The following is a 20,306-nucleotide window of genomic DNA, read 5'->3' as shown; positions in this document are numbered from 1 at the left end:
GAGACTTCTTCTCAATAGACATAGGAGCACCATCCACCAAGTGTAAGGAGATGTCGTTCGGAATGAGAAAACTCTCTCAAAACTCTCGCTCAGTAAGGAGTTCAATAGGTTTTTCCGAACTAATATGGTCAACACCTGGTCCTATCCGGCCACCTTTCTGGCCCTTGCCAACCACGCTGGTAAAAGCAATATCTCTTTTTGTTGGCATACTAAAGCAGTGGGTTGTGTGAGACCTGCATGGCACAACATTGAATGTTAGAAAACAATCACCTGGCCCTTCCGCCAGCAAGTAGTGTCTTAGATATGTAGCAAGCGGCAATAGCGGATTTTAAGCTCGTACCTAGGCAAGTTACCTAGTCCTGCTTGCTAAGAGAGTCCCAACTAAAGGCTTCCCCACTATGACACTACAATAACCACAGGCCAAAAAGCCTGGGTATAGCCTTCTAAGGATTGGTAGGAAAGAGACATGGAAAAATCAACCCTAGTTCTAACAAGTACTCCCAAGTCCTACCACTAACAGCGATTGCCCTCCCCAAAAAAAATCTAAAACCCCACGCTATGAACTCCGCAGCGTCCATTTCATACTCAAAAATCCCTAAAAATGCATAAACAATCCCAAAGCAACAAGCAAACCGACCAAATAAGCAAAAACTAGAAAAAAAAAAAAAAAAAAAAGCCAATGCAAAAGAAAAACGAGCTTACCAAAACCTAGAAATGAGTCTATTGGCAAAAGATGAAGCTCGCCTGAAATGAGACTGGAAAAGATGGTGGATTTGTCTAGAAGTGAACAACGACCAGAGTTCCAAGTGGGGAAGTACAGAAGGAAAGAGGGAGAAAAAGGGCTTCAAAAGCGAAAATATTCAAAATGTGACCCTAGGGGTCTGGAATCCCCTATTTATAGAGGATAAAAACCTTAGGGATCCCAAAAAACACGCCTTCTAGAAGCATATCCCGAGGCGATGCGTCGCCTGACAGCAACATCAACAAAAACAACCCTCATTAAAACCCCCAAGCGACACGTGTCCCACAAACATCGGGGAAATTTGAAGAGACGTTCTAACCCAACACCTCTGTCCAGACATAGGCGCACATGTTACAAGGGGCATTGTGGGGGCCTTCCCCCACATGTCAATTCGCGTGTTGGTCCATGTGGCGCTCTTCTTAGTACCGTCCGGATGCTCACCATATTACCCGGAGCTTCCCATTCGGGCCATACAAGCTTGCAGCCAGCAATACTAAACTCCCCAAGCAGGCAACATTTTTCGGATAGCTTTCGATTCTCCCTTACTACATGTAATCATTCTTTCTTGGCATAGGTATGGCCAATGGGACCTTCCCCAATCCTCACATCCATGTCAGAAGATTATCACACATTGTCTCATACCTCCAACAGGCTGAAACAACGGGCAAATACATCATGACACACCATCTCACAACACCAGCTAGTCACCCTAAACTACAATGATTGTCCTACCATTTACGAGATAGTCATCATTGCAATAAAAGTCAAAGTGTCAACTCAACACTATAATGACTCCCTCCTAAGCTTTATAAAAGGCCTTCTCAAGCATAACCTAGGTACGCAAGAAGGGCTAGCCCATTCACTCTCATCTTGAAAGGTTCAAGTCCACCTGTGTCTAATTTAAGCTTCGGATGGGTTTGCTCGGACAATCCGTCTTGACATCCTTTGTGCAGGAAAATAGCTTGCCCAGCCTCCGACTGCTGAGCAGGGACTTCCAATGGCACAACAAAGGGAAGATCTGACTCCAGTTGACCTCGCATCAACAAAGGGGATTCAATTCTCTCTCCATGATCTACCTACCTACTAGTCTTAAGCAAAATCATCGATCCGTTGGAGACTCAATAGTCAATGAACCTTGAAAGGGTTGTGCATCAACAATTGGTATTGTCTGTAGGAAGAGAGCAAAAGCCAGAAATTGACTATGAACCATCCACGTTGTTGATGTACACGCTCCCTCAATTGCGGATGAGCAACCCTAAAGGACACAATGAGCACTTGAATCCAAACTAGTAGAATGTAAGAGGCAGTTGAATGAACTAAGGAAGACTGCCAACCTACATAGACAGGAGAATGAGGTCATGGTAGTGCAACTTAGCAATGCGGCCCAAACGCATTCGGCAGATGAGAAAGTATAACGAAGGCTGTTGAAAAACCACTTCTTAGGCCTACTAAATAGCTCGTGCCAACTGGGCACTACAATCCCTAGCCTAGGCAATGAAGCTGCAAAGCCATGGGACCCCAGGGACGCCGCACACTCCTCATGTGAAACATATGAACCAAGCGAAAGCCACCAACCCTGTCCAAGAAAGGACCAAACAATACCACCCAATATATCCTACTCAAACCTAGACAAAACCTACGACATTCTAACACAAAGTTCTCGGGAAAGTGCCACTCAAAACCGCCTCCCAAACGCCCAGGCTAAACCTCTCAGCCTTTGGGTGGCCTTCAGGGAGCTCACAAGGTAATAGGACGCTTGGATATTCCAGTTTCAATGCAAGTGCTTAGCTAAGGCAGGATGGCGAAATATGGGTCTGGATGCAACATGTCTATCCCATTAGGGTGTTTAGGATGCCTATGTTGAAAGGATCACAATGCTTGGCGGCCCAAGCAGGCCTAAACACCTTGTTGGGATCGACACGTCACATCCAGACCCGTATTTCTACACCCTGCCCTTGACTAAACCCTCGTAGTGTAACCGAAATATCCAAGCATCCTACCGCGTTGTGAGCTCCCCAAAGGCCAAGCAATCTAGCCCGAGTATCCAAGAAGCATAGCCAGGAAAGATCCACCAAACTACCCATGAGACTGATAAGGCACGAATACGAAAGAGCTACATCAGGATCTATATGAGAAACAAATCTCAAAACAAAGTTTGTCTAGTCCCATCAACAAAAAGTCCCTCTATAACCATGTGTCGCCTAACACAAACTTACTAGAGACCCAATAGTCAATGGACCGTGAAAGGGTTGTGCAACAACACTTGGAAAGACGGAAGTCTTGTGATGGGGCTTTTTGCAAGATTACAATAACCTTTTTTTTTTAATTTAAAATGTTGTTGAACAAAAAATAATTCTAAAATTATTTAAGGGATTTGACATAGAACTCATCAAGGGATTCAGCTAAAAAGAAAAAAAATCATAAAATAAGAAACCAAAATTTGAAAATTTTAAATTTAATACATTTATTTAAAAGTAATTAGGATTTTTTTTTACAAGTACTTTCAATGTTCATGTGTATTTTTGTATTTATTTTTTAAATAACCTTTTTTTTATAATATTTAAAAAGAAAAAGAATCCTTTAGTGATGGGACTCGCATGCAGAACCTAGAAGGTTCGGTGATTTCGCGCTCTAGGGGATCACAGGAGGGGCCTCCGCCCATTTATGAACCCGAGCCACTGACCAAGTTTTCATATAAGGGTCGACGTATGGGACCCACCCACCAGAAAGAAGGCATCAATTAAGTAGTTTCGGCCAGTGTGCTACTCGAATCTCATACTTTCACTTATGCGTAATCCCAATTAATTTATAACGTACATTTTTAAGTGTTCAAATTTGAATTTCAGTAGAATCACTTCCATGCCTTGGACTTTTACTTGACATAAACCTAGAACAGAAGAGCATGGACAGCAGCATTGAAAGTGGGGTAACAAAATTGCAAGGTTGTAGGGTTACAATCCTCCGGAAATTGTCAAAATTTTAACAGTGCAACAAATTTAAGCATTTAGACATCAGTTCCTTCCATGGAAGAATAAATCACTCACAGCTACAAACCATCTTAAGTACAAATTATGACTGGAACCATCTCTTAAGCTGTCTGGAACCTTGTTTTTGGCCATCAGTTTTGTCATCAGTCTGCTGTGAAAATTTAGCTCTATATTGTTCCACCAGCATGTCCAACTTATCAAGCCCTGATGGATCTTTACTCCTTCGGGTCCTTGTTTTTTGTTTCGGGCTTTTCCCTTCTTGTACTGCTATATGCTCTTGCAGCTTCCTCTTTTTTGGTAGCATATTTGATTCCTCTGAAGACTTTGAATTGCGGGCTTTGCTGATTGTGCTTTCTGCTTTTAAGGGTTTTTCATCATCAGGCTTCCCGATTCCATGGGGATTGTTCAGCTTCTTGCGTTTGTCTTTCTGTTTTTCTTTTGCTGGATTAATCTTATGTTTCTTTCTGGCTCCATGTCGATCAATGACAGCTCCTTTGATTACCTTATCTTCTGATTCATCTCCTTCATTGGGTTCTGAAGTCTTCAATGGTCCATCATTATCCCTGGACTTACGTTTTCTTGAGTTCATCTTCTTGTTTGGGCTGGCTTCTGGTGTGTTGGGGTCATCATTTGGCTGCAAGTCCTCTGGATAGCCATGGTTAATCTGCTGGTAAGCCTCCAGCTTAGCCCTCCTTTGCCTCAATGTTTGGATATTATCAAGAGCAAACTCCACAATTGGGCGATGTTCAGGACCAAAAGTTTCTATAAATAGCATAAGATCACATTCCATCAGAATAGATTGAAAGTTCTGCATCTCAATAAAAAAAAATGTTTCAAACTATTTAAAAAATGCATTTTCAGTGTTGAATCCCCTTTCAAACAAAAAAAATAAATGCTAAAGAAAATTATTTTCTTTTTCCTCGACTTTTTTTTTTCCTTAATAATTTTCTGGAACCAAACATGGCGTAAAAAACACTTTACCAGGATTGTTGTTAAGAACTCTCAGGGCCACAAGTGCATGTTGATGCTCTGTAAACTCAACGAAAGCAACTCCTCGTGAATGGTTCTTTGTGACTACTTTTCCTTTCTTCATATCCTTCAGAAACTTTATCTGCATAAGCATCACTAAAGTGGCTTAGAAACAAAAAATAGAAAACAAATTTGAAACTTAGAAACAAAAAATAGAAAACCAAATTTAAAAGGAAGTATCTTATTACATACAGAATTGGCATAGAGAAGGTAAGCTGATTCTCAAGTATTGAAAAGGATAACAAACCTGTTTAATCATGGGTTTTTGCTTGGTAGCACGTGAGGTAACTGCATCAATACAAAGCTTTTTAACTTCTTTTTCTGTCATTGACTTAGGCAAATTGTATATGATAAGTCTAGTCCTTGAAACATGAAAATTTGGAGATTCTAATTTTGTATCTTTTTGTCTTGCCAACCTGCACAGAGATTAGGCAGTGAAACTTTGCAAGGAGCATGAAACAAAAGCAGGCCAACAACCAGAGTTAGAATGTTGAGAAGCAGAAAAATTTTAGAGAGACAGCATGAGAGATTTTTCCAAGAAGGATAAGAATCAATCAAACTACAAAATCAAGAGGAGAAGATGAAGAAGAAGCATGATGCAGAGTTGCTGCAGCAACACACTGCAGATTGTAGCCACAGTAATAGTGATGGGAGCATCTGTGGTGGATCTACAGCTCTTCCTCTATCCTCCATAAAGGAATCAAAGAGATGCATACCTCATATATACACACAAACTAAAAGAAGTAAAAGATGGGAAGGAAAAAAAAAAAAGGGAGATGTTAATTATGGGTCATATCTATGTTAGAACCTGTACCAGCTTTATCTTTTTCATGCCTAGCAAACCAAGTGAGTAAAAATTCACCGCAAACCTTGTTACATGCATGAGTGTTTGAGACATATTTACACCCAAATCTATGGCAGGCCACATACATATGGACCATTTTACTTCTTATTGGCCCGAAAGATATAATTACCATTAGATAAATGGACAAGTCTTAACTTCCATGCCTTAAAGGCAAGTGTAGGCCCATTTCCATGTTACTCCAGTCATGAGGTCCCACCAGAGTGTCTTCTACTTATTATAGGCTGTGAATTAGATCAGAATCATTTTCAACAAGTCCATAAGAAGTGATCCCATTTTTTTCATCGGTCCGGGTAGAGACCAAAAGTCTTGAGCAATTGATCCAGCAAAACAACTCAAAAGATAAAGAAGTAACGTTAAGTTCTTCATTCCAAGTTCAACGTACCATTTGTACAATTAACAATCCCCTTCGTTACATGATTTCTTCTTCATATAGATAGATATAGGATCTATGGGGCAATTACTTAGAAGTACATTTTGCGCAACAGCCCTTCCTATCTGATAGAAAAGGATCCCATGATCCTGAACCGATCTTACCTGGGATCGCAAATCCCAAGTTTGTCTATGAAGAGTGGATCTAATTACATGCAGGTTTTTTTCACAAGTTGAAGAGTGATTTGTTTTTAAATTATTTGTACTTTTTCTTTATAGAAACAACCAAATTTCACAAAGTAGGCACTACGAGTATCCTATTTGCTGCAAATTTATCATCATGAAGAAAAGTGTTGAAAATGTGGTGAGGGGTAGTTCTGCACCAGGGGAGTTGCAGTTTGTGCATCATCATATTTTTCATCTTTAAGTTAAATTAAAATAACTAAACTAGGATAGGGTTTAAGGGAGTTGCAGCTTAACATGGGCAGATGCACTCTATAGATAATGTCTTTTATGTGGCCAATTGACTAACTGAAGTTAGATTATGCTCTCTCTCTCTCTCTCTCTCTCTCCTGCCAATCAATCTAAACCCTCTTCAGGTTCCTTGCATTGAACCCTCCAGGACAACTAATTTCCAATAAACATCCCTCCAGAATTGCAGCTTGTATTTCTTTCCAAGTTAGGTTTCATCAAACCACACTTCATCAATGAGTAACATACACAGAAATCTCATCTATAATATAAGTATTTAACTCTTATATCTGATACAAAATATACAAGATTTAATCTCAAAAACTGGCGTGGTTAGGAAATTTTAAAGCAGCAAAATGTTAAGATTAGCAAGCAGAACTAGCAGGATTCAAATCAAGATATGGCATACTCCCAAGTATTTTTCTGTGTCTTTGTTCAAATAATAACATAAACATGGAGCACACCTGAAAATTTAACATGTTCATAACTAAATAATTAAAGTATATTCAGATAAAGAAGGCAACATGGGAGAAAGATATTCTCCCTATCTGCTTCAAATTCCCATTCAATTTATCACTGGTCAATCTTCTGTTGCATAAACTACAGGTTGACTCTTCATCTAATTTAGCAATAAATAAAAAGTCTAGATGGTTAGAAGAACGAAATCAGTTGTTCTGACAAAAGGGACTTCCAAAGTGAAACCCATTATCAGTCTCAATTATCTCACTGCACATTATGCATGTGCAAATATCAAGGGGAAAAATTGCTTCTCATCCTACATTTCTACCTTAAGAGTGTTTCTTGAGAAACTTACATATGGCGCTTTGACATGTCACTAGCTGAAACACCTTCAGCAGCTGGAGTCCCTTCAACAATGAGACCTTCCTATGAGATTGAAGTAAAAAAATGGTAAATCATGTTGGAGATCATCTATAACTAATACAAATCTGCAATAACAATACAGCTTCAACCCCTAGGGGAATGAAGTTTTGCTTTAGAACCAACCTTAGCCAGGTAAAGATTGCGGTGATCACGTTCCTCAGGTTTGCTCTTCTTCAATTCCTTATCATGAGCTGATTTCTTGTCCAAAGCCTTCAAAGCTGTCAATTGCCTGCCCTTCAGGAAAATCCCCAAAGAAGATGTGGGGTTTGCTGCTGATACTGCAGCATCAGCTGCAGCTACTGTATTGAACTTAAGAAACCCTGTTCCTTTTGGTCGCCTGCCAACGAACACAATAAAATCACATGGAATTACAACAAAGGACAAGAAGTATAGAAGGACATCAAATTAAATACACTCATACTTGGTTACTTGATGGAGAACAGGGACAAACGATTGCACTTCACCAAATTTGGCAAATTGTTGCTTAACTTCTTCCTTGTCAATATCAAAAGGCAGGTTGCTTATGAAAATTGTTCTCTGCAAATCATCTTCTGACTCTATTGGTCTAAGTTTTAATAATTTGCTTTTGCTAGAGTTTTCAGGTTCAGTTACATCTGATGCTTTTTCAGATTCATTGGATGTTTTTTTCAGTACGTCAATGGTTTCATCAAAATTTAGGTCCGTGGGTCCACCACTGGAAGAAGGAAGTGTTCCTTTAGCAGAGGATGTGATCAAGTTCTTTAAAACCTTCCTTGCAATGTCTGCTTCTTCATTAAAATCAAATTCAGTAGGCATTACTTCTTTCTCTGTTGTATTGGAGTCATCTGGAGCACTACCAACCCCTTGAGGGTGTGGTACTTTATTATCAATATCTGTAGTGTCATCCTCCAAATCATCACTATCAGTATCACCCTCCCCATCCCTCCCATTCAGTTGTCCTGTAAAATTAACAAACCTAAGCCTACATGAAGAAATGACTCAACAAAAACAAAGGATTTCAATACAAAGTGCAGAAACAAAAGCAATCATAGAAAAACAGTCATGTGAACCGTATGTCACAGTTCACAGTTTCTAGATGTTATTGCATATTTTGGAAATTATTTATTTAGAAATTTTGTTGAAACCAGAAAACAGGTGTCTATCAGATAAGGATATAGACAAAAAGATAAATACCATGGATAAACCACTAGCCTTTGTTTTCCATCAAGCCATTTAACAATGCAAATGAAAGCAAACTGCAGCCTGAAGAAAAGAAGTACAATCCACCAATACAGTCTTCAAATCTCATTGTGAATCAGCACATGTTCATGTTTAGTAGAGGTAACTAGAAAACCAGCAAAAGCACTTATAAATCAGATTGACCTTTTTAAAAAAAAAAAACTATCTAAATTTCAGCCCAGGAAACAACAAATAGGGAGAGGGGTTTAGAGGTGTTGGTTTGCACATAACCAAACTGGACTGCAACTCTCAAACTAATAAAAATCTGATATTCAAGATTATGAATAGGGATCTCTACCCCCTCAATAGTTTTTCTACTCCTTTCCTTCCAAGTGTCCACAATAAGCATGATGTGAAGCTATGCATGTCTCCTGTGTGCCCAAAAACTTCCCTATGCCAACCATCTAATAGTCCTTCAACCGTCATGGGAAGTGACCACAAATCAGAAGCAACCAAGTAATGAAAGAGCAAAACTTCAGTGTTTCTTGCCATTCTCACAAACAGAACACCAGTTAAGAAAAACTTTTCGTTATTTATAAGAATGCTATCTACTGTGACAAATGATTCGAAGAAGGATACCTATGAAGAGAAATCTTTGCACCAAACTTCTCTCCAAGGAAAAAACCCTTCTTTGACTCCCTCAAAACCTTGAACATGAGCTTGACCAAGAACGTACCTTCTCCAATTTCAGCCCATACAACTCTATGCTCTACCTCCCCTCCCCTCCTCCCACCCCTATTTATCCAACTGTAGCCTCACAGATCAATCAGATCGCTCTGTATCACCCCCAACATTTTGTCTTTCAAGGATAACAATGAGAGAAGCAGTAACTAAAAATTCAGTCTAAAAGGAAGAGAAAAGAAAAGCCTAAAAGGTAAAGGAAGCAAATGTCCCAACATGATAGAAAAATAGTTAATCTAGCAGCTATGTCCTTGTAAGCATCATCGTAACATTTGAAAAGTTTCTACATCTTTAAGAACATCCTTTAAGCCATATTTGAATCTTACCCAAAACAAAAGTCATAAGGTAAAAGAAAGATCTCATCAGTTAGAGGCCACTCTCCAAACAACAGGTTACATAAAATTGAACCCCAATATCCTGACTTTCGTCCTTTCTTCATCCAGTTAAAACATGGAAAAAATTCAATCTGATTATCAAATGTTTGCCCAATAAGTAAAGAACAATGGCATTAACCAATACAAGAGACGGAAACATGGAGAATCCTAAACAAGAAGAATATCCTTATCTTCTTCCTTTCTTGAGAAGTAAATAGCACACAATTGCATCAAACAATACAGACAAGGAAGAAAAGGTAACAAAAATACATTATGTGTCCTTAGAAGAGAATAGAATTAGAATACAGTAAAGGGTCACAATTACCATCTTCTGATGCAACAACAGGATTAGCACCAGTGATATAAATTTTCTTTGGAACAGCCCAGTCAACAGCTATGGGTCTTTTACCAATTTTTTCCCCATTGAACTTCTGGATTGCCTGGAAAGGAAAAAAAAATAAACAAGAAAAGAAAATGAAAAAGTGACCCCACAAAACCCGAAAACTTCACTTACTTTTAACATAATGAGTAGATTACAAACCGCACATTTTCTGCATCTTGCTTGCTTGTGAACTTAACAAATGCAAAACCTCTAGATAACCTGCTTAAGACAACCAGTAAAAAAGGGAAATATGAAATTCCATTCACAAAAAATGTAATTCTGGATAATGAGAATATATACCCTGTCTCAGAATTCTGTGGAATAAATGCATCCCATACAAACCCAGCAGATGAAAAAATATCTTTTATCTCGGTCACTTTAGCCTGCATAGATATAAGTAGTTTAGAAGAATTGAAGATCTACTCCTACAGGAAAATAAGGTGAATTGGTGATAATGTTGGCATAGTCAACCTTGAAAGGAAGATTTCTAACTATGAGTTTCCATTTTTGAGTCTTGGAGCCCTGGTCCACCAAAAAATTAAAAAAGAAAAAGGCTGTTATGTCTTCATCAAGTATAAAACTGTTAACCAAAAAAAGACAAAAAAAAAAAAAAAAAAAAAAAAAAACTATTTGTCCTGACTAAGAAAAAAAGATGAAGAAAACCCCAGATATCATATCTGATGGAACCATAAGAGACTGAAAACCACAAGAGTTAATTATCACAAAGCAGATGTTTTAACAGCTTGGATGAGAATATTCAGCACAACCACAATAGCGCTTTGTCCATGGTTGATGAGCAATTGGGGAGAGGGTAGCCAAAATAAAATCCATAAACGCTTCTTTGAGACTTTTCAGAGTCTAAGAAACATATTAAAAAACAAATTCAACATTTTTGGAAAATAAAAACAAGCGCAAGTTTTGGTACTTGACCAAACTATCAATTCAATTTCATCCAAATTCTCTAGCCCATCAAATGAAACCTAAATTTTATTTATGATCATCAATATTTGACTGTTTTTCAAAATGTTAAACAATTGTAAAACCATGTATCACATTTCAAACTTGCGGCCATTCCTTTCAAACTAGATTTTGACATTTATACATTAACTCAATTCTCCAAAAATTTATTCTATTGTAAAAGGTAAACAAAATTATGAAGAAAAAGCATTCACACAAAGTTCATCAACCTAGGTTTCTAAGTTTATGTGCGGAAATCATGACCAACACATTATCAAACTTGAGCACCCCCATGGCTTCAAAATACTGAAGGGCTTATTAGATTTAGAAATTATTACACATTGGCAGATAACATTATGAGCCCACAAGTTAAAACCATGTCCAGATGCAAATACAACAATATTGAAGTGTTGGAGCCAAAAACTTATGTGGCCCAAACATCAATATCTCTATTTGTTTTTTGTTTGCAAAACAGGAAAAAGAAAAAAAAAGTATCAAAGATATTTGATACATCCCTCGGCAATGGGTGGTGGCTTTCCTTAGTAAATTGCCAGACAAGGAAAGTGGGTGAGTTAGAGGATAGTAACTGGTTGTTATAATTTTGAACTGGTAATCATCTTACAATATAACAATTGATATAATCTCAAAAAAATGTCAATCTATAATAATTGCTACATCTCATAACAAAAGTATTGATATTATCTCATAACAGATAATTATTGATATTATTGGATTAGAGTAGAGGATACTACCCTTAGCCTCCAAGTTCTTTTTATTGATGTGGGTACCCGTCAAAAGAAATGTGAAGATTGGTAAAAACCCAAAAAAAATTATATCATTATAACCTTTCAAGTTCTTAGAAAATTTATGATATTTTTTTCCTTAACTAAATATGTTTTATGATATAACTACTTTTTACTATGAAAAAACATTATCTACAATGCTTTCCTCATATGACTAATAACCAATATACATACATACACACACACATACATATATACAACTCACTCCTCTAAAGGCAAATTGAAAGCAAAGACCACCCCTTTGACAATGGCCTCAAAGCAAGCCTCATATAGGCACTGAGCCCCATTAGGCAAGCCTCATTCTGGCACCAACCCCAGTGGACAAGCCTCAAATTGGCAGCACCTTCATGACAAGTCTCATGACACTAGTATCATTGTAAGCATGGCACCAAACTCTTCATGCAAAGCTTCTTAATCAAAGCAGCTACACTTAGCATAAGTTTTTCCACTTTTTAATTTTCTCACTTTCTGAAATTAAAAATACTCCAGAAAGTGTGAAAATGGGAGAGGAGCATCATCTGTATGATAATATCTATAATTATATTTTGAGACAATATTTGTAACCTTTTTTTTTATTGGAAACGCCACAAAGATATATTAATATAAAAAGAAGTACAAGAAGAAGGATGAGAAATCCTCCCACCAAAGACAACTAAAAAACAGGAAAATACACAAAAACAAAAGAACTCCCACTAAGGGCCAATCCCTATGGAGAACACACCGCTATCCAATCCAACTGAATCACATTAAGGGGAGTCCCCTTAAATGCCTTGGAACAGAAAGCCCAAGGGAAGCAAGGAAAACAATAGAGTCCCAAAGGACAATATTTGTAACCTTATGCTTTACTTTTTCATTTTATTTTGGCTTCGTCTTTGTTATATTTGCTTTTCTTGCAGATGAATCTAAAAACTTCAAGTATATTTCACAGGTTTGCTTTGAATATTTTTCTATTTACTTTTATCTCAAAATATAACTAATTTCATGAAAAAAAAATGTCAGACTTAAAGAGTTGAACAACATCATACCACATGAAAACATTGAATGCTAAAATTTTGAATAGTTCGATTTAACAAAATATGGCTTTAATGGATAGGTTCATCATAAAATCCACAAAAATAAACTTTTTAAATTTTTAGAAGTGATTTTTAATTCCAAATTCTAGTTAGGCATATGTACTTGTACTTTGTGTTGATATAAATGTCTTTATGTGTTATCTTTAAAGTTCCAACTTTTTATGTTCGTCATCATCCCTTTTCAGAAAAAAAAAAAAAAAAAAAAAAAAAAACAAGTACATATATATATAAAGATAAAGATATCCTAGTAAAACTTTTTCAATGTAGGATATCTTACCTTTCTCTCCTCTTTTATGATCAATTTCTAACTGTTGTGTACATTTTAAACAATTAATATAACAATTTTTTTAAGGAAAAAAATTTTGAATTTGCTTTTCTCAATAATTATGAAAAATAGTTTAAGGTATATGCATTGTTGTTTCACATAACGTATCATATCATGTATCATATATGTATCATAAGATACACTTAAGATAAGATATGACTGTAATATGTATTCATAAAAAAAGTATCAGTATCGTAAGTTTTTAACAATTATGCAACCATCTTACTAATCTTATAAACACCTTGTTGAAAAATTAGAACCCCTTAGGCATTCAAATAAACCATTTGTAATTTAGAACATATAGAAATTTTCCGAAAGAAATAAGCTTTCCTATATATACTTTACCTCCCCACCCAGTTGACGTGCCCAAACAATTCCTCCCTTTATCTCTTTTTGATGTAACATCGCAACAGAAGCATGTGCCTCTTTGACACTTGAATAAAGCACAGCTGAGGCATTGATTTTGCATCCATCTTGAGAGAGACCTGGAAAAATGTCACACTTTGTTGGCCTTTTTACCATTCAAATTGAATGAATTAAATTTGTACGTGAAATGATTCCAGTTTCTTTGGTGAGATCCCAACTGAAAACCCATTTACTTTTGACATCTCAGACTAAAGACCCATGTATTCAAGTGTGAATGTAAGGGATTGTGAGTACTAACAAGAAAAGAGACTTTCAGCTTAGGAGATTTTAAGCAAAGGAAGAAGCATAGAGCAAGTGAACATCAGAGCATATAAATTGCAAACTGCATTAGAAAATATCTGAGGACTTTATACTATGCACAAGAAAACATGTAAGGTGAGCTTCCAGTTCTCTTGGCTCTATGAAATGTTTAACTCCTGGTAATGAATTAATGTTCATGCACTTTGATTAGCAAAAGAAGAAGCTATTTTCTGTATATTTTTGGGAGACTGACTAATAAGAAAAATTGTACACATTAAATAGTACAAAATTGTCTAATAATTTGAAAAACCATACAAGTAGACATAAAAACTTGATTCTTGAAAGGGTGGGTTAGAAATCTCAAAGAAATGCTATTGAGGTTCAGCTACATGTTGACTATCACATTCAGAGCATTATCTGCTATACTGACAGAACAATGCATTCTGTTTAATCACAAGAAACTATATGAAACTGAAAGATGGCTTCAACCAAAAAGAAAACAAAATAAAATCTTAAAAACAAGATAGGATTATTATAGACTAAAAGCGGAGGCACTGTACTTCACAGGAAGGTTGTGACTCAGGGAAAAAATAGATCCTCCCAAGTTATATTTGACACCAACCATCTCAACTATCCAAATGTTTGGCTGTAGTATGTTCAGTTAGAGATTTGAATCCTCCTTCATCTCTTCTCAATTTACAGAATGCAAACATGTTGGCTCATGAGATCGAAAGAGTCATGATTGCAGAAGGTTAAAGCAGAAGATAAACAAAAGGTTTTGACAAGGCCCAGTAGGAAACATATTCTGTTACAAGGAAAACTATGAAAGGTTGCAATGAAATTAAATGACTTTTAAGAAAAACAAAAGATTCATGAAGAGCTTTTGAATTAGGAGAATTGTTTTGTTACCTCCCTAAATTAATCTACTCATTAAAAGATAAAAGACCACTCTGTCAGTAAACAAGTTAATGGGTAGCCTCTTGCATAAGAATAACCTCATACGTGAGAAAAAACATACATGTAAACAGTAAATCCAGAGAAATGATCAGTATATCCAATTGTATCATAACTAAGTCATTTTCGCTGGTTTAGTAAAAGCAACCCAATCAAAACAAGATGACATTATGCTAATGCATATGCAACATGAAACAAAATATAATCACGGAAATCAAATGTCCAATATCCAAGGGAAAAGGACCAAAATACTCTTACCATGGTGTTCAAGCTCTTCTTTTGGAAGAGGATAAGTTACAGAACAGACAGTGCCAACCTCTCTGGCTCGGAGGTGAACAACCTCTGCCATATCAGCATTAAGAAGTCCACCAAATATGACAGTCCGAGCAACCCTTTTAACACGAACAAATGCATATCAAGACTCAATTGTTTGAAGGATTAGACCAATTAATCATATTAAAGGAAGAGCAACAAAATCATATCATACAACAGTGAATTTATAATTGAGCAACAAAGAATAGGCATGATTAACAATGCAATTCAGGTAAATTTAGCAACTCAAAATTCAAATCTGGACCCAACAAATTAAAAGCACACAGTAAACTTAACCAAACTAACAAGATATTATTTGAAATTTCAGGGGTTGGCTAATGTTTTACCTAAAGCCATTTCTTCTATTCAATTTGGCACTAGATAGAGCAAAAAATTAACTAATATAATGAACTGGGTACTGAAGGGAGGTCATAGAATCCAGAAATGTGAAATCATGCTCAACCGATTTTCTAATCAGGAGATTAGAGACCAAACAACATACCTCTGCTTTTCTGAAAAGCTCCCTTTATCAGCTTGATCAGTGCAAGGTTTCAGTGCTTTTCTGAGTTCCACATGTTTCTCTGTGTTTTCTTAGAACATCAGTCAAAAAATAAAAAAAGATACACAAGAAAGGAAAACAAAACAAACTGAACGTGATTGATGAGAATATTAGCGACATTGAACCTATTTCCTGTAAGTTTGAAGCATGTCCCTGGTTGACCACCTCAGAAGAACTATCCTTTTCCGTTCTTGTCTTAATGATATCATCTGAATGAACCGCTAATAACAAGATAAAAATGAGAGAAAATCTTAGAAACAGGGTGGAAGCCATGAAACAGAAAGAGTTGTGTAAAATTACGTCCAAAACTAAATTAAGCCATACTAACCTTGATTTTCCTTGGATCGACGCTGTTCAAGGGGAGTACGGTGCATGGCAAGCTTAACTCCGATTTTCCGACCACCAATAGATGAACCATTTTTCAGTTCAATAGCCCGGTTAGCATCTTCTTTAACAGCACTATAAATGGATGCAAACACGCAAGAAAGGTAAACATGAAATCCTTAACTTTGATTTGGTGGTGGAAATGAAATGCTAAAAACAAAATGCACATGATAACAGTAGTAAGAAATGGTAGCACAAAACCATCAATAACAAATATAAGCACCATGCAATACTCACAAATAACACTCCTAAAAACAATTACAGAGATGCAACATATTCAAAGCCCAGCGTTCCAAGAATCATCCAATAGGTCCAAAACCAGAATCTCAATGCTAGAGTCTCGATGAAGAACTGGTGTAGCCTCTTTTACTCAGCCAATATGTATCATTGTCTCTAAGGTTTTTGAATTCCTCCACATAAGTTTGTCTAGCACAGCAACTATAAAAACTATATTACAATAATAATAAAGCAACTTATAGAATTTCTCATCCAAACATATACATTGTTCTTTTTTGTTGATACACCCTTTCACTTAGATCTTGTTATATAAGTATGCACATAGAAAGATGAGAGAATCCTCACAAAAGTTAAAATAGAAAAACAAAACAAGGCTCAAAATAAATAAACAACAGGATCATTTGGAATAGAATCACCAACAGAATAGACAGGAATCTAGCTTTCCTCTTTGCCCACATATCTGCCTCCTTGGTTGCGAGCTTACGTCTCCACAGCAAAGGAACCCCCATATCTTTATATATGTAAAATATCCTCCTCAATTTAATAAGCAGATCACCAAGTATCTCAACTGCCTTTAGAACCCATGAAATAAGATGACGACTGCCATATTCCCTTCCATCATCAAGTTCTAGGTCCCTGAGCAAAGAAAGTCTTTGAGGCCTTCAAGCAAGACAAGGATGTCAACTCCAAAGTTCCAATAGCCATCACTATCCTGACTGGTTTGCAAAAGACTTGAATAACATTCCCCACCTGTGCTCTCTGAAAATCCTTCCAGTCCCCATTTGCCTTTGGAGTCCCAATGCACAACTACCATTATTCATCTCCATACTTACCCGAGGAGGAGGAATACAGTATCTGGTAATAGGATCACACAAATAGCTTCAATATCCATGCATATAAAACTCAAAGTTGCACATCTAAACTCCTCATTCGTGGAGGCCTAAAGGAGCATATCTCATCCCCTCGCCCCAAGCCCACATTTGTTCTAAAGAAGCTAGTGTTCCTTTCCATTCAATTACCTAGCCCATAGTTGAAAGGGCATGCTTCCATAGACGCTGCACATCTTTGGGGTGGCCTAAAGGAGAAGCTAAAGAAACAACCTCTTTCATTGCGCAAGGAAACAAAGCAATGGAGGAACAAGCAGTCCCCTACCAGACCACTAGACAGACATAGTGAGCATCAATTTGTGCCAATAGATTTACAAGGTCCCTTGATTTGAAGCATTTCATTGGTATTTGCCTTCTCATGGGCCATAATTAATGCAAGAGCTCAGACCATCTATGCGATTGTTCCAAGACGTATTTCATTAATCACCATCTTCTCATATGTGTTTGGACTTTTAACATATCCTTTTTTGCACATTGCAGCGTTTTCATCCAGTTCTAAATCTTATATCAATACAGGGAGTGATACCGGTACTTAAAACCTTAAACTGCACCCCCTTAATAGCATAAAACCAAAAATTTATAAACATCTTGATACGCATACATTTACTAGTTCTAGAGATAGACTAATTATAACTAGCAAAACATTTCCATGCTTCAAGAAGTTTGAAACATAATGCATCACAAACTACAAGAGAAATCTTATTGAGCTGACATGCTATCTGTGACAACAAAATCCATTGAAGTGCTAAAATAGACATGCATATTAGCAATCCATAAATCTCCATACCCATACACTGCAAATTCAGAAAACATTTATCAAGAAGATGATGTATGCATCTAGAAACCAGTCTAACATCCAGAACGAAATCGAACTAGTTTCCATGTGATTTCACACATTTTCTACTGACAATCTCGTTGTCACCCATTTCTAAGAAAGATTTGAAAACAAAGGAGCATGAAATTTAACCATTGATTGATCCTTGTGAATTACAGGATATCTCCAAAAGTAAGCAGTTAGTGGGAAAAGATGAAGTCAACTTGAATGGTGAAAACCCACAGGGCTAACTTACAATTGAACAAAACCAAATCCCCGGTGTTCGGTTGACCCTGTGAACAAAAAAAAAGGAACAAATTAGAACACTGTAAATGGTTGGCACTTAGTAGCATTATAGATGCAGACAATGATTTCAATTTTCAACTAAGAGTGAAGAAGGAGAATTGAAGGATTTTAGCATGATTTATTTCAACTCAATCAAGCAGGTCTACAGATTTTCTAGGTCTCTTCTTTACGTTTGATGGCTTCAAAGCCTTCCTCTTCGTTAGTGACTTACCAGACACATAAGCTTTACTGTCTAAATAAAAATCCAAAGCAATTCTAAGTATGCACGCACACTGGCTTAGTATTGCTTTGGCATGACCATCTCTTGCTGGCATGAAAACTATCCCCACTGTTACCATGAATGCTTCATTGGGGTTGGAAGTAGATACAAAATTTGAAGACAGGTATGTTCATGCAAGCAAGAAAGCTCCCACGTATGAGACAACTACATCCACTACTCTTTCCATGAAAGCTAAAAATTGGCAGCTGAGAATAATGCATAACAATTTAACTTCAATCAATGTAGAACAAACTAAAATCATGAAAATTACCCAAACAAGTTAAAGAACTTATTTTCTAAACGCTAATGCAGATTTAAATTGAACAAAAACAATAATTAAATGTCATATCGATGACTAAGCAAATAACAGGACATAGAAGCTCAAAGCAGCCATTATCAATCACATTAACACACTCAATTCCCTAAGAAAAATAAAAATAAAAATCATGTAGATTTTCTTCGGGTGCATTTCTTCTTACCCTTCTGTGTGACCATGAAACAGCGCCTAATCGGTCCAACATCACTGAATGTTTCTTCGAGCTGAGTTATAGGGCCAAAAAAAAAAATGCACGAATTTAGTCCACGAAACAGTGCAGGACTAAATGAATGAATCTCTGATCCTCCCTTTGGTTGCCAAATTTTTTAAAATAAAATAAAGGAAAATAAAATTTGAATTCTGGAATTTTCCAGGGATGAAGCAAAAAACTCCACTCGACTGGGGGAATACAAATATTATCTCTTTAGTTTAGGTAGAAAAGGAAAGGGAAAAAAAGGTCCAAAATTTCCCCTCATGCTCTGCGGTTCTCTCAGAAACCAAACGGAGGATGAAAGGCGAGATTAATCGATAATACCTGAGAGTTGGTGAATGAGTAAGGAAAGTTGGAGACGAACACAGTCGAAGGGCAGTGTTGATCTCTTGCTCCGCCACCCTCCGTTTTGTTCTTCTTCCCCATCCCGGTTTGGCAGGCGATGAAGTGGAGGAACGATGTACCTAAGGCGATTTACACAGTAGAGACGCTGTGTTTAGAGAGTTTATATACTGGGGGTTCGAACTTGGGCCGCTCTGGGCCCAAACTGGATGGTCCGAATCCGTTATATTGGATTGCGCTTGTAAGAATTAACTTTTAGCAGCTAAAATTTTAAATAATCACATGAAAAAATTCATTATTAAAATGGTATAATCCCAGAAACTTTGATTTAAAGAGAGCTCTTAACCCATTTATAATGACATAATCTTGGTATATCTTTTAATATGTGAATAGTTTTTATAGAAGCTTTGCGATTTATTTTCTTGTAATGAAAGTAATTTAAAGTAACTTTTTCATTTTTGACTTGTATAATTGAAATTGAAACCAAATTCATTATATTAAATATAAAATCACCCAAACGAGTGGCAACACTATGGCAATGCAATCCATGTCATTTTGCCTGATTAGGACCATTGATTACATGTCCCAAGATGAATACAAGCAATTCAAAAAATGAGGTAAGCCAACATTTTCTAAGAGAAAACTTTGACCTTTTTCTCTCTTAATTTTACTAACTTATTTATCCGAGATTGTCGAAGAATTCATGTGGGAAATGGTAACACAAGCTTTAAAGGCACTCTTTTAAATACATATTTCATATATTATCAAAGGAATCGATTTAACTTTCATTATATCTCCCAATAATTTTTATTATTTTTTTTTTTTTATAATCGTGGATGTCTGGGACAGCTTATGCGCACTTCGACTAATCCCACGGGACCCTAAAGTTAACAACCGGGTA

At 36.7% G+C, this 20,306-nt stretch overlaps 1 protein-coding gene across 2 annotated transcripts; it reads right to left on the bottom strand.

Moving 5' to 3' along the window:
• Positions 1 to 3,630: 3,630 nt before the first annotated feature.
• Positions 3,631 to 19,526, bottom strand: LOC117911208 (RNA-binding protein 28). Of its 2 annotated transcripts, none has more exons than XM_034825469.1 (18): positions 19,388 to 19,526; positions 19,016 to 19,076; positions 18,228 to 18,264; positions 15,978 to 16,108; positions 15,775 to 15,870; positions 15,593 to 15,671; positions 15,037 to 15,170; positions 13,504 to 13,643; positions 10,472 to 10,522; positions 10,301 to 10,383; positions 10,165 to 10,219; positions 9,944 to 10,058; positions 7,767 to 8,283; positions 7,469 to 7,682; positions 7,278 to 7,348; positions 5,006 to 5,174; positions 4,711 to 4,840; positions 3,631 to 4,491 (listed from the first exon to the last, which is right to left on the bottom strand). In XM_034825469.1, exons 1-18 carry the CDS (start codon positions 19,487 to 19,489, stop codon positions 3,812 to 3,814), a joined length of 2,865 nt encoding a protein of 954 aa, XP_034681360.1. In that variant the 5' UTR covers positions 19,490 to 19,526; the 3' UTR covers positions 3,631 to 3,811. The 2 variants fall into 2 exon arrangements, with proteins under 2 accessions (XP_034681360.1, XP_034681361.1); XM_034825470.1 differs by having other exon boundaries at positions 15,775 to 15,858.
• Positions 19,527 to 20,306: the final 780 nt, after the last annotated feature.

The sequence above is a fragment of the Vitis riparia genome, chromosome 3, assembly GCF_004353265.1.
Source record: "Vitis riparia cultivar Riparia Gloire de Montpellier isolate 1030 chromosome 3, EGFV_Vit.rip_1.0, whole genome shotgun sequence".
NCBI classification, from domain to species: Eukaryota; Viridiplantae; Streptophyta; class Magnoliopsida; order Vitales; family Vitaceae; genus Vitis; species Vitis riparia.
The sequence above is the reverse complement of the archived record's forward strand: the minus strand, read 5'-3'. Positions and strand labels throughout refer to the sequence as shown.